The following is a 13,826-nucleotide window of genomic DNA, read 5'->3' as shown; positions in this document are numbered from 1 at the left end:
AAATGAAAGTTTCCCTCCTTCTCCCCACCTTGGAAAAGCAGATTGTCAGCAAGGAACATTTTTTCAGATTTATGTTCTTGTACCAGAGTTTCATCTCGAAAAATGTGCCAGGTATGGTGGTATATGCCCATAATCTCAGTACTTGGGAGGCTGTGTCAGGAAGATCACAGGTTTGAAGGCAGCCTTAGCAATTTAGTGAGGCTTTCAGCAGCTTAGCAAGACACTGTTTCCAAATTAAAAAAAAAAAAAAAAAAAAAAAAACAGGCGTATTGGCACACGGTTGTAATCCTAGTGCTTGGGAGGCGGAGACAGGAGGATCGTGCAGGTTCCAAGCCAGCCTTAGCTACTTAGCGAGGCTCTCAGCAACTTAGTGAGACCCTATTTTCAAATAAAAAATATAAAATAGGTCTGGGATTGTAGCCCAGAGGTAGAAGGCCCCTGGGTTCCATCCCCAGCACCACCACCCCCAGTATCCCCCACAAAAATTAATTAATTAATATAATATATATATATATATATATATATATATATATATATGCCTGGGGTAGGGAAGTTGTAGCCTGGAGGCAGAATATTCCTGGCTTCAATGCATAGCACCACCAATTTAAAAAAAAAAAAGGGTCTCTGACGCCCTCATGTCTCATTAATTTTATAAAGTATTTGGGCAGATCGTTCTGGTGAATGTCGTAGAGAACTGCATGTTCTCACCCACATATCCTTGGATTCCCATGTCTTCGTCTTCGTTCATAGCGGGGCCCTGTTTTGTGCTCATTTACATGTTTCCCTCCCAGCTTTTCATTTTAAGCTTTGCAGGTTTCTTAGCTGGGGGTTTTGTTGTTGTTCCACATGTGCTTCAGGTTCCACCCCACTGGTCTGTGATGCTTCTGAGACCGTATGTTATATTTAGTATTAAATTTTACGTTTACTTTTTCACGTACATGTATAAATTTCATATGGAAGTTTGTAGACTTCACACACACACTCATATATATAGCTTTACACATGGACATCTTTCCACAAGTTTTTCCCCTTTTGAGTCTGCTTCTTGGATCCTTCATAATGCAGCCATGTACTAGTCTAGACATCTTTCTGTTCTGATTCTCCTCCAAAACAGATCTCTAGATTCTTTATACAACAAATAAATAGATGCAGATTGTTACAGGAACATTCTAGAACAGACAAATGCACACTGAGCAAAAGAGAGCTGCTGGTATTTTGAAATGTTTCTTTTGTGATTCGCTGCGGACACCGCTGCGCGCGCCGTGAATGCCTTTCCTTCTGTGTCGGCTCCTCTTCCTCGACGCGTCCCTGGCGACTAGGGATCCCGCGTGCAGAATGGCGCAATGGCGCGCTTCCGTCTTTATGCCTGAAGGGCTCTGTGTTTTACTCCAGCGTAGCATCGTGGTCACATGTAGTCGCTGAAACATGGCTGCCTCTCCTCCTGCAAGTCCGTGAGTTCCGCTAGGATGAGGATTGGTTGGCAAGAACAAACACTTTGGAGTAGACAAACTTATTCCAGTTACTGGCTTTGATTCCTTTTTACTCTATAACCCCTGCAAAAGAGGAGGAGAGCCTACTCGGCTGCCTCGGTGAAGATGAAGCTGCTACTTACTTAACTTCATTGGATTCGTAGTGCTAAGATACATGAAGTGAGTTAGTGAGTACCGTCTGGAATAGGTAACGAGGAAAATATACTCTCCAGCCGGGCGTGGTGGCGCACGCTCGTCATCCCCGCACTTGGGAGGCAGAGACAGGAGGATCGCGCAGGATCGAAGCCAGCCGCGTGCGCTGGTTTAGGAGACCCTGTTTCCAAATAAAAATGTAAAAGTAGGTCTGGGAGTGGAGCCCGGAGGTAGAAGGGCTTCCAGGAACCCCAGTACCACAAAATATATATATATTCTCCAGACCTTGGTTATGGTCCTGGACACATAGTATTATTAGATACTTGATGTGTGTGTGTGTGTGTGTGTGTGTGTGTGTGTGTGTGTGTGTGTGTGTGCTTCTGGGAATTAAACCCAGGGGCATTCTACTTCTGAGCTATACCCCAGCCCTATTTTTTATTCTTTATTTTGAAACAGGGTCTCACTAAGTTGCGAAGGGCCTCACTAAGTAGCTGAGGCTGTCTCAGCCTCCCAAGTATTGGGATTACAAGCGTGCACCACCACGCCCAGCTAGAATACTTGATTTTTAAGAAGCATTCTTTGCGCGTCCTTTTAATTCCCAGCTGCTTGGGAGGCTGAGACAAGAGAATTTTAAGTGTGAGGCCAGCCTGGGCAAACTTAGTTATACTGCCTCAAGAAAAAAAAAAAAAAAAAAAAAAAGTAAAACGGGCTGGGAATGTAGCTCAGTAGTCAGCACTTCTGTGTTCAATCCCCAGTACTAACACCTCTCTACCCCCCCAAAAATCCTGTTTAAACAGTACTAATATATTGGATCTTAAGAAATATTTTCTCTTACATTTTGGCATCTGAAATGGTATTTAAGACCTCTTAATGACTCATTTTCCTCAGTTTACATTGTCGAGCCTCCTTTTGGACCTGGGAACTTAACTTCCTCCTTATTTCAGAAAGATTTGCGTCTTGTTGGAGAGAACCATTTGTGCATGGCCTTACACAGAACTGAGCAGGCTTGGTTGGGAAAGTCACTTCCCGGGCCCGCTCAAGTCAGACGTTCAAGTCCACAACTGTCTTGAAGGTCGTGAAGTTTCTAAGACACCGAGCTACACGCCAAGGGAATGTTAAGCCATAAGTGCTGTCATCGACGATGATCTGAGCGAGAGAGAAAGGCAGGCTTTTGGAAGAATGAGTAAAAAGTAATTGGCGAGATCGGAAAGCATTCTGCTTAGAACAACAGGAAATGCAGTCCAGGAAAAAGCACAACTCACTGAGCTGATCCAGATTTCTCTATGTCATTTCGACTTCCTTCTAGTGCAAACAAATTTTGACTGTTTTTGCTATTACTTTGTTGAAGTCTTTTATCCTGCTCTGAACTCTTTTCGTCTGAGTTAAGATTGTTCACGGTTTAAACTCTTTCAGATCTATAAACCCTTAACACTTTGTCCGTGCCCCAGCACGTCTGTGCTGCGGTACTGATCTTGCCTTAAAATAAGCACACTCCTAAAAATTTGGGTAGAAACTCTTTTACTTAAATAAAATAGTATTTTTATAGGCTACTTTTATGAAGTTACCTGAAATAATCATTCACAGTCATTTTCCCTGCATATTTTAGTTAATAAATTAGAATGATTTTGTGCTTATTCTAAGTAAGTATAGTACACATATCATGAAGGCTGGAGGCTTTAAGTTCCAATATCATTAATTTGTCTGCGTTTTTGTGTGTGTGTGTGTGTGTGTGTGTGTGTGTGTGTGTGGTACTGGGGATTGAACCCAGGAGCATACTACCTCCAAGCTATACCTCCAGCCCTATTTTTCATTCTTTATTTTGAAACGGGATCTCACTAAGCTGCAGAGGGCCTCACTAAAGTAGGCACGGCTGACCTCAAACTGGCAATCCTCATGTCTTAGCCCCCCAAATACTGGGATTACAGGCGTGTGCTTCCACACTCAACTTTACCTGCTCTGTAAAGTTTGATTTGGCACAATTTATTTATATTTGAGTCATTTAAAGATATGCAATTAAGTTTGAGGGTACTTAGGCTTTCTTGAAACAAATACTAATGAAGACGGACTCCAACCCCAGATGGGTAGGAAGTCATATGCCATAGGGTGAGATGACGGGCTGCGGGAGGCAGGTACTGAAAGGGCTGAGACAGGTTGCTCCCTGTATCGTTAAAAATGCAGAAAGTAGCCGGGCGTCATGGCGCACGCTTGTAATCCCCGCGCTTGGAAGGCTGAGACAGGAGGATCGCACAGGTTCGAAGCCAGCCTCAGGTACTTAATGAGGCTCTCAGCAACTCAGTGAGACCCTGTTTCTATATAAAATAGGTCTAGGAGTGTGGCCCAGAGGTAGAAAACCCCTGGCTTCCATTCCCTGTATCACACACACACACACACACACACACACACACACACACACGCAAAATGTAGGAGTCTCTGATTTTGAACTGTAAAAGATAGCAGTAAAGACAGAAAAGATAAAAGCTTTTGAGAAAAAATAACAAGATCAGGTTATAGATTGATGTTTTATGGCATAATCATTAGTGTATAATTAGTTTTAATCATTAAAAACTGGAGTACAGAATGAACTTTTGGGAATACTTTGTGGCCAGGACTCCATGACTGCTTCCCGGTTAGGTTGTATCTGACCATTCTCACAGAACAATTCCTACTTGAAATATCAGTTCTCTGACCCTAGGTACTATAGGATGTAATCGAAACTGAAGATGAATGGTAGAAGCACCCTACAATTCAGTACTTGAGAGGCTAAAACAGGAGGGTCACAGGTTCAAGGCTAGCCTCAGCAACTTAGCAAAACCCTGTTTCAAAATAAAAAGGGCTGGCAGTGTACTCAGGATGGATGCCCCTGGGTTCAGTTCCCAGTACCAAAAGCAGAAGGGGGTGCTGAAGATGAGAGCTAAATGTGAGCCATTTACCCTACCCAAACATAAAAACTAGAGAAATCGGTGGATTTGTGAATTTGGTTGCATCAAGCAATAGTTATTAAGAGGTATGGGTTTACTGATAATGAAAAGGTTGGGAAGAAGGGTACCGAAAAGAAGAGAGAGACAAGAATACCACGCAGGCATAATACCCTGATCTAGTGGTACAAAAGTGTATTAGTGGAAACAGACTCCTGGAAGCGTCTTGTTTGAGGCTTGTCTGAAGCGTGTCCCATCTCACCATGTCACCATAGAAAGATCTTCTGCCCTTACACTTCGAGTAGCAAAATCTTATTTTTCAAGGGGAACCTCACATGGTACCCTAATTCATAAAATAGATGGGATCAGAGTGAAGGGGATACAGTGTCCTAGGGCCCTGCCCGCTAGGCTTCCTCCATCCTTTCTGGTGAAGATTTTCTGCAAACCAGAAACTCACTGGCTTGTACGACGCCAGTGGCAACATGTTGTAAGGAGGAGGTTTGCGAGCATTTTGCTGTCTGTAGTCTTGCGTTTCTTGGTCAATAGTATTTTGTAGTTCATTTGAGGAACAGAAAGGAAACCCCTTGACCTCCGTAATACTGACTGGACACTTGCCTCAGCCATGTCTCTTCCTGATTTACGATGTTCTCTGAAGGGTCTGATGTCAGAACACAGCTTATTTTATCTTGTGATATAGTCATTGCTTAGCATGTCTTTCTACTTCCTAGTAAATAGTTGGACTCAACCAGTGTTATGTCGAAAAACCAAAGAGTTTCAACCTGATACAAGGTTTTAGGTCTGAGGGGGCCTGTGAGTCACTAAGACATGGGCTCCTGAGTGCCGCTGAGTCCACCACCAGCAGGTCCCACATGTCCACCCAACTGGACTCTCACTTTCCTTTTTTTTTTTTTTAATTTTATTATTGGTGCCGGATGTGATGAGGCACGCTTGTAATCCCAGAGCTTGGGAGGCTGAGACAGGAGGATCATATAAGTTCAAAGCCACCCTCAGCTACTTAGGCTCTCAGCAATGTAGTAAGACCTTGTTTCCAAATAAAGTATAAAATAGATCTGGGATTAGAGCCTAGAGGTAGAAAAGCCCCTGGGTTGTTCCCCCCACCCCACCCCGTACTACCAAAAAAAAAATGTATTGGTGCACTGCAGTCATACATCTTAATGGGCACAAGATGGTGGAGGTGTGCCTCTCACTTTCTTGAACTTTTTCAGTATTTATTAGTCACGACAAGACTGGATGTTTTCTCTCCTGCTTTTCCTGACTGCATTTGTTGAACTTCCTGTATCGTCATTGTTCCACAGCCTAGACATCACGCTCCTCGACAGCGAGGGTGGTGGCTCGGATGTCTGTGCGTCTCCAGCCCTGCGTACGCTCAGTGAAGGGCGGCTGTGCACTCAGCCTCGCAGCCTTAACACATGCGTTTTAGACTGACCTTTAGTATTGTTTCTGAAAACTGTGAGATTTTTCAACTTGATTAAGGTGCAGTGGTCAACGTTAAGGATTGACTGTTGACACTACCAGCAGGCTGGCAAAATTTTATTGTCTACTTTTTAATAATTAAAGGCTTCCTGAGCCAGGTAAACTGGTCATTTACTTATCCTTCTTACATGAGAGAATGTAATAGATGGTATCTTGAAAGTACCTTAAGTGGTATATATTTGAGTTCTACACCAAAATAAAAATACTACAAAAAACTTGCCCCCAGCTTGCCCTCTCATTGTTTAAGAACTGAAAGTAGTGTTTTATTACACCTATTGATATAAGGCAAAATTAGTTAAACGTCATAACACATTTAAACATATTAGCATTAGTGAGGCCCTCTGCAACTCAGTGAGACCCGGTTTCAAAATAAAGAATAAAAAAAATAGGGGAGGGGGTGTAGCTCAGAGGTCAAATGCCCCTGGGTTCCATCCCCAGACCCGCAAAAAAAAAAAAAAAAGAACATATTAGCAATAAGCAGTTCTTTCCCAGTGTTTTATACTATTATATATATTTTGGTGGTACTGGGGTTCCTAGAAACCCTTCTACCTCCAGGCTACACTCCCAGACACCTATTCTTTATATTTTTATTTGGAAACAGAGTCTCTTAAGCCAGCGAGGCTGGCTTCGAACCTGCGCAACCCTCCTGTCTCCGCCTCCCAAGCGCAGGGATTACAAGCGTGTGCCACCACGCCCGGCACTAATTAAATATTTTAAAAATAAAACTAGCATTATTTTTAAATATAAAACGTGCTCAGTACTTTGATTTTCATTACACTCTGCATGGTCTTTCCAAGTCTTCCGTAGGGGAGTGTAAAGTGCTTTTCCATATCTTACTTGTCTTTGCAGTATCTCGGTGTGAGAAGGCTAATTAATTAGGTAGACCACAGAGCACCTGTGACGGGGGAAAGGTATTATCCTAGGTTCCTAAGAAGAGATTTACACACATGGCCAGTTCCTGGCCCGTAAGAAATCCTCCGCCAAGGCTCTTTGGAAAGTTTGCCATCTGTTCAGTATTGACCACAAGAAGAGCATTTGTTCTTGGGCATTTATCAAGTAATAAATGTGCTTTAAATTGCTTTTCCTTCTCTTTATTCTATCCTTATGAAAGAGTAAGGCAGATGTTATTCCTACTTATGAAGTCAGATTCTGGGATAATAAAAGACTAAGAAGTATGGTGCATGTCCGAGGTTATGCTGATAGCCAGTCATGGAGCTGCCTTATGCAATCCATCTGCAATTTTCAGACCAATGTTTTCTCCATTAGACCCGCTGACGTGTGTAATTTGAATTCCCACTGTGAAGTCTTACCTAAATAAAGGGAAATGAAGTTAAATCAGCTTGAGTCAGTGGTCAGAGTCCCAGAACTCTTGGAAGGAGAAATGTGTATTTCAGTAAGATTATTTAGAGCCCCCCAAAAACAAAGGAATCAAAGGGGTTGGGGAAGGGGACTTGGTACCCCAACACCAGATATTTACAATGGCTAAAGACAGCTTTGGTTGTCAGGGCTGGGGGCTCGATGCTCGCAGCATCTATGGGTAAAGGCCTGTAATGCAGCAATGCTGCTAACGCCCCACTATGTGTGGGACGGCTCCCTTCACAAAGAATAATGTCCAAAATATCAGTAGTGGTGGACATTGCCAAGCCCTGCTGTTGGCCTGGGAGTGTAGCTCAGTAGTAAAGTGCTCTCACATTTCTTCCTCAGCGTGGCAAACAAACAAAACAAAACCAATCAAACCCTGCTGTGTGTATTTCAAGGAATGAAATTACTAAAAGCTCAAACAAAGGCCGTGGGGCCGGGTGGGGTGGGAGAGGAGGTAGGTGACCGCCGCGGGCAGCTGTACTGGGATGCGCTCCTTTGCTGAAGTTAGCATTCAGCTGATGGCCTTTCCCGGTTTCCTTGTGCAGATTCTTGGCATAACACTTCTTTTCGGACTTTGGAATCCCTGTTCCATTCCAAGAGCTAAATAAAGATGTCAGCCCGTTCTCTGTCACACCTGCAGCCTCACTATAAACCACGCACATGCTCTCCAGTTTCCAAAATGTCGGGCATATGTTTTGTGGCTCACTGTTGCTTGTTTGCTTTCGTTTTGTTCGATGGGTCCAGAGTAGTAAACTTATACATTTCCTAGGTTATTCCCCACAGTGCCTTATAATTGCGTACCTAGAAGGATCTAAGTTTTCCACTATTTCTACATCATATGGCCTTAGACAGATTTCTTTGGCTTCATATTTCTTTGGCCTCATATACTCAATTTTATTCATCTACAGAGGAACAAATATCCTTTGTCTTTTTTTTTAATAGACTTTTTATTTTAGAGCAGTTCTAGGTTCAGAGCAAAATTGAGCAGGGAGTACAGAGAGTTCTCCCAGGCCCTCTACTTCTTACATTATCCTAATACTAATTTTACATAAAAGCGCTATTCAGCTAATGCAAAATGAAGTACTCTGTAATTTTTTTTATGTCGCTAAATGTAGAGCAAAATAAGCAAATTGGCCTGTAAGGGAAGGGGCGCTGTCCTTGTCCCTACTTAGTGTAAGAGAGGAGCCCCTCGTTGGCATAGATTTCTTAATGACCTTGGCCACCTGGTTCAAGAGCATTTATCTTCCTGAAAATTTTCCCATGTGGCTCTACATCATCTTTTTTATTGTAGGGGGATTTTATTTCTTTCCTAGGAAGTTCTCTTTGTTTAGAGTCGTGTTGCCTGATCCGAAACCACTTTATTCAACCTGCCAGTTCGACTGCTTTTAAAAGGTTAGAATGTACCTTAGCCACCAAACCTTGCTATCCTTGAAGTTATTCTTGGATTTTAATCTGTTGTCAGTGGATCTTGTTTTATGCCTCATGTTGTTCAGGAGCCGGGGGAAACTCTGATTATCGTATCCTTGATTGGATTTTGCCCCACAGCTGCCCAGCCCTGCCTGTGTCTTCAGGCCCAGCATTTCTCTTTCCTGCTGATCACGGCCAGTGGACACACCTATGAAGCTTCTGTGTTTCATTTTTGCCTCCTTTTCATTGTGACTTTCATAGGTCCTTAGGTTTTCCTTTAAATGATTGACCCATTTCTTAAAAAGATCAACTAGTAGTCTACGCAAAGTAGATCAAGAGAGCACTTGGAATTATTTTTATTTGAACACAACTCTCAGATAGCGTTCAAGTTCTCAGTGAGTTCTGCGGACCTGGGTAAATTACTCTTGAGTCTTTGATCTATTGAATGCAGATTATTCCTCCTCCTCTGCTACCTCACAGGGTGGTTGTGAGGGTCAACGACAATGAACTATGAGAGTGGCTTGTAAGTCAGACAACACTGCGCAAATGTAAAGTAACGTGTAGATACAAGAAGATAAGATTTAGTAAATACCATCAATGGTGAAAAGAAAGAAGGTTTAAGGCGTTTCTTTTTCCTTTTCTTGTCTTGTTTGTAAAGTATATGGTACTTTTTCTTCATCTTAGATCTAGGTTGTCAGAGTTGACTTTCTCCTGGTTTAGCTGTAGTTTTTTCTTTTTATAAATAAGGTGAATAGAGTTAAGGCTCCACTTGGGGAAACCTGCTATAATTTGGCATAGAACAGGATTAGCGCAAAGCAAAATTACAGAAACGAAATTCACAATTACAAAATGGCACAGACTGTGCCTGATAAAACATTGTCATCACCCTCCTCCTCCTCGTCCTCCTCCTCCTCCTCTTCCTTCTCTTCCTCCTCCTCTTCCTCCTCAATATCGATGGCCAATGAATTTCATAAAGTCACAAGTAACTTTCTTCAAAATCTCTAGTTGGCAATCCGACTCTCATGCCTGTTTTCAGTAAAACAGTCACCCTAGGTGCTTGTCAGACTTCTCCCTGTCCAACCATTAGTTATACTGTGTGGATTCTGACTTACAGCAGATGAAGTTACTTTTGTCACTTCTGATTCGATTCATAAGTAGACCCTGGAAACTGTAGTACTCCAGGGCTCGGATTTTGAGTAATTAGTAGAACTATTGCAATCGAGGTTGCAAACTATGTTGGAAATTGTTCCATCTAAGAGGCCCCCTATCCCCTGCCTCGTTGGTCTTTGTGATTAACAGAAAAATCTCTTCATATTCAAAAGCCTGTTCATTACTGCTTTTCTCCTCTAAAACAGCAGTCCAGTTTTCTAATCAGGAAGAACTTAATTATTTTTCTTTTTCTATTGGCTTAGGTTTACTCTTCATAAAATAACTTCTCTTCCACTTCATGGGCTCAGAAATAAAATCTTCCATTGAACTTTGCAGACTTGACTTTTTCATAGAACACACACAGCACCCTGGCTGGCCAGCTGCTTCAGTAACTGAAACTTCATTATGTAGCTGGAACTAGACTGAGTCTTGAAACTGGATTCCTGATTCTCACACGCATAGTGGTGAAGAAGCCAGAGAGAGACAAGAAGCTCCCACCTCCAGGCCTTGGGCAGGTTTCCCTCAGAGCCTAGAGGCTCTGAGCTCCTAAGCCAAATCCTGGCCCCGTTTATCTTGCTAGGACAACCCATTTTAAATGCTCAATAAAGAAAGAATTACTCTTCTCCCGCTTAACCACTAAAGAACAACACATGTTTTCTAACATCAGCTTTTTATTTTTTTTTTATCTTTCATTTTTTTGTTGGTAAATCTCCCAGACAACAGCAGTTCTATAGAGAGTTTAAATGTGAAGGAATGGCAGGACGGGCTAAGGGCACTTCTACCCAACATTAACATCAACTTTGGTGGACTGCCCAATTCTTCCTCCCCCTCCAACGCCAACCACAGTGCACCAACGTCCAACACTGCCACCACGGACAGCGTGAGTTGGGACAGCCCTGGCAGCTGGACAGACCCAGCCATCATCACAGGTAACTCCTCACCCCTTCAGGTCCACTCAACAGCCGCCAGCTGCTTTCGAGCATAGAGTAGTCGGTCAGTGCAGAGGTCTCTTCAACATCAGTTCCTTTTCGGAAAGCCACATAGGAGGGGGGAGCCGGTTCCGTTCTCGGGGTCGTGCGGTCTCTGAGCCTGTCGGCCTAGTTGTGTACTAAGGCACCGGCGCCTCCGTTGCTCCTCTTGGTCTAAGTAGGCGTCAACATCTGGCAGCATGTGTGTATTTTGTAGGCCTCAAAGTGCGAAATGATCTGAGCGAGCCGTCTTAAAAGGAACATACTCCACTTTTTTTTAATAAAGCTCTCTATTATAAGGCTATCTTGTTTACGTATCCCTGTTAGAGAGGGATGGTCACAATGGGGAAATACTGTCATTCAGTTCTGGTTTTTGCAATCCCACCTCTGTGACACCGGGGGACTAAGTCTCTAGTTAAAGAGGAGGCATGGGTTTGTGTGACCAAAAAATCTTGGTCCTGGGGGGCTGGAAGAAAAGGAACATAAGATTTTAAATGTCTTCTTTGGAAGGCACTTAAAATTGTCATTTCTCCTGCATTTCTTCTTGGGTAATCACTTTTGTCTTTTTAATTTGTTTGGCAAACTACTTACTCTTTCTGTTCAAACTCACCATTTTTCCCTGTTGTTGTTGTTGTTTTTTTTTGTTTTGTTTTGTTTTTTTGTCGTTGTTGTTTTCTTTTTAGGTATTCCAGCATCTTCAGGAAACAGTTTAGACTCTCTTCAAGACGACAATCCTCCACACTGGCTAAAATCCCTTCAGGCCCTCACAGAAATGGACGGCCCCAGCGCTGCTCCGGCACAAACCCACCACAGCGCCCCCTTCAGCACACAGATCCCGCTGCACAGAGCCGGTTGGAATCCCTACCCTCCTTCAGATCCTTCCAGCTTCCACTCCCCGCCCCCAGGCTTTCAGACGGCCTTCAGACCCCCCAGCAAAACCCCCACAGATCTACTACAGAGCTCAACACTGGACCGCCACTAGGCCAAGAGGAGGCGCGTTGGGAAATGCAGGATTTATCCGCCCGTTCTCTCCCTCTCAGCCCACCCACAGCTCCCCTCTCATCTCTTATGTTCTGAAGAATCCACTTCCTGATGAATTTTGTTTTCTCCCTACCCCCAGATGCAATGCGATCACAGGGTCATTACCATCTTTTTTTTTTAATTGTAAAAGTTTCTGTTAATCCAGCATTTAAGTGACACTGTTGAATGTTTTTTTTTAAAAAAAAAATGCCTTTTTTCAGGAGAGGGGAAAAAAAGAAATCAAAGGGCAGTCTCGATACTTAGAAAATTACTGTTTGTCTGTTGCGCATAATAATGACATAATCTGCTTAGCAGAAAATGACGATTAATCTATAGGAAAGGTCAAGGAAATGCATTATCAACTGCAGAAGTTTGAAAACCAGGTTAATTTAAATGAGATTGCTAAATGCACGGGGGAAGCAGTGGTCTTGGCAGCCATCTTGTATTCAGCTTATCACTATTGCAGGAAAAACGCTTTTAATTTAATTTTTAATTCTTTTGTCTGGTTGACGGGGAGGACTTGATTATGCCGTTAAGCAAAAGAATTTATTGGAAGTTGATGGAGAGACAAATTAATCAGTAGTAATAACTGGCCTGTTGGTAAAGAGTTAATAAGGGAGGGGAGAAGTGATTTTTTTTTTAAGGAGAAAAAAAAATGTTTGGCCTTAGATTTAAAGTAAATTCAAATGTTTTAAAGGAAACAAGTATTCACAGATTTAATACCTATACGTAATATAAGAGCTGACATATAAGTGATTTCTTCAGTCTTTCTCCACCGTCAGAATCTCTTATTCTTTGACCTTAAGTCCACTCTGAGATAGCACTGCTCTGGGGCCATCTGATCACCACCAGGAGCAAGTCTCTGACCTCCTTGCCTGCAGCTTTGACTTAACCCTGTAGTTTCTGGACGTTTGTGCAGTATTGAAAAGACAGGAGAAAAGAAAACAAAACCCTGGTTATAACCTGACGCTAAAACTAAAAACAAGGAAATGTACCTCTTTCTTCAGAATTAAAACTAAAATCTTAAATAAAACAAAACTTGATGATGACCCTGGTTGTTCTTGCCTTTTCTCCATCTTCCTGCACCTGAGTTTGAAGGGCTTTGTGACAAGTGCCACGTGACGCTGCCTGTTGATTTTACAGCTTCAGCAATGGGGAGACGGACAGGTTGAGGGAAGAAATTAGGAAAACAAGACCCATTATTGTCAGTCACTGCCATTTCTGAAGATGAGTCTGTTCTGTCCTCAAGAATTCCTTTTCCAGTGGCTTTCAGTACATGAGACCTTACCCGCTATTGTAAGCGCCGGCCAAACCTTCCCGGCCAAGAAGCTGCGTGCACAGGAGGGGATGGGTGCTGACCTGCGAGATGTTGGTTCTGTTGGGGAGACTTGGCGGGGGCAGTACGGCAGTACGGCACACAAGTAGCACCGCCTTGCGAGTACCTCGAGTGGAAGGAGGGCAGGAAACCCCGAGGAAGGGTCCATGCCACTCATCAGAAGAGGATAGAGAGTAGACAGTAAGGGTTCTCTCCCAGCACACAAGTAGCACCGCCTTGCGAGTACCTCGAGGGGAAGGAGGGCAGGAAACCCCGAGGAAGGGTCCACGCCACTCATCAGAAGAGGATAGAGAGTAGACAGTAAGGGTTCTCTCCCAGGACCCTGGGAATGTAGATGGTTTGTACAGCTTGTTTGGGACTGCATTCCAAGGCTGACATCTTGCTAGCCCCGTGCGGGATGAATTACATACATCTAAATTGTGTGGACTCCGCTTTCAGGTTGATTTTTCTCAGCCTTCTCTTTACTCTTTATTTGTTAAAACAATTTTGTTTGAGATATTAAACAGGGTAGCTCAAACAAATGTCACCACAAATAAGTACTGGCCGAGAGGAT

The 13,826-nt window shown here is 43.1% G+C and overlaps 1 protein-coding gene across 8 annotated transcripts in view; it reads left to right on the top strand.

The window, feature by feature from the left end:
* CNOT4 (CCR4-NOT transcription complex subunit 4) overlaps positions 1 to 11,899 on the top strand; it is a gene marked incomplete at both ends in the record, with an annotated part of 69,127 nt that extends 57,228 nt beyond the window's left edge. For 5 of the 8 annotated variants that reach the window (XM_080701913.1, XM_080701911.1, XM_080701912.1 and 2 more), the window contains 2 exons: positions 10,666 to 10,878; positions 11,601 to 11,899. In XM_080701913.1, coding sequence (XP_080558039.1) covers positions 10,666 to 10,878; positions 11,601 to 11,899 — 512 coding nt within the window. The remainder of the gene's footprint in view (positions 1 to 10,665; positions 10,879 to 11,600) is intronic. The other 3 variants (XM_080701916.1, XM_080701915.1, XM_080701914.1) reach the window with 1 other exon arrangement.
* Positions 11,900 to 13,826: the final 1,927 nt, after the last annotated feature.

This window comes from Muscardinus avellanarius, assembly GCF_963383645.1.
Source record: "Muscardinus avellanarius genome assembly, chromosome: 9".
Classification (NCBI taxonomy): domain Eukaryota; kingdom Metazoa; phylum Chordata; class Mammalia; order Rodentia; family Gliridae; genus Muscardinus; species Muscardinus avellanarius.
Note: the sequence above shows the minus strand (reverse complement) of the source record. Positions and strands in the feature narration are given on the sequence as shown.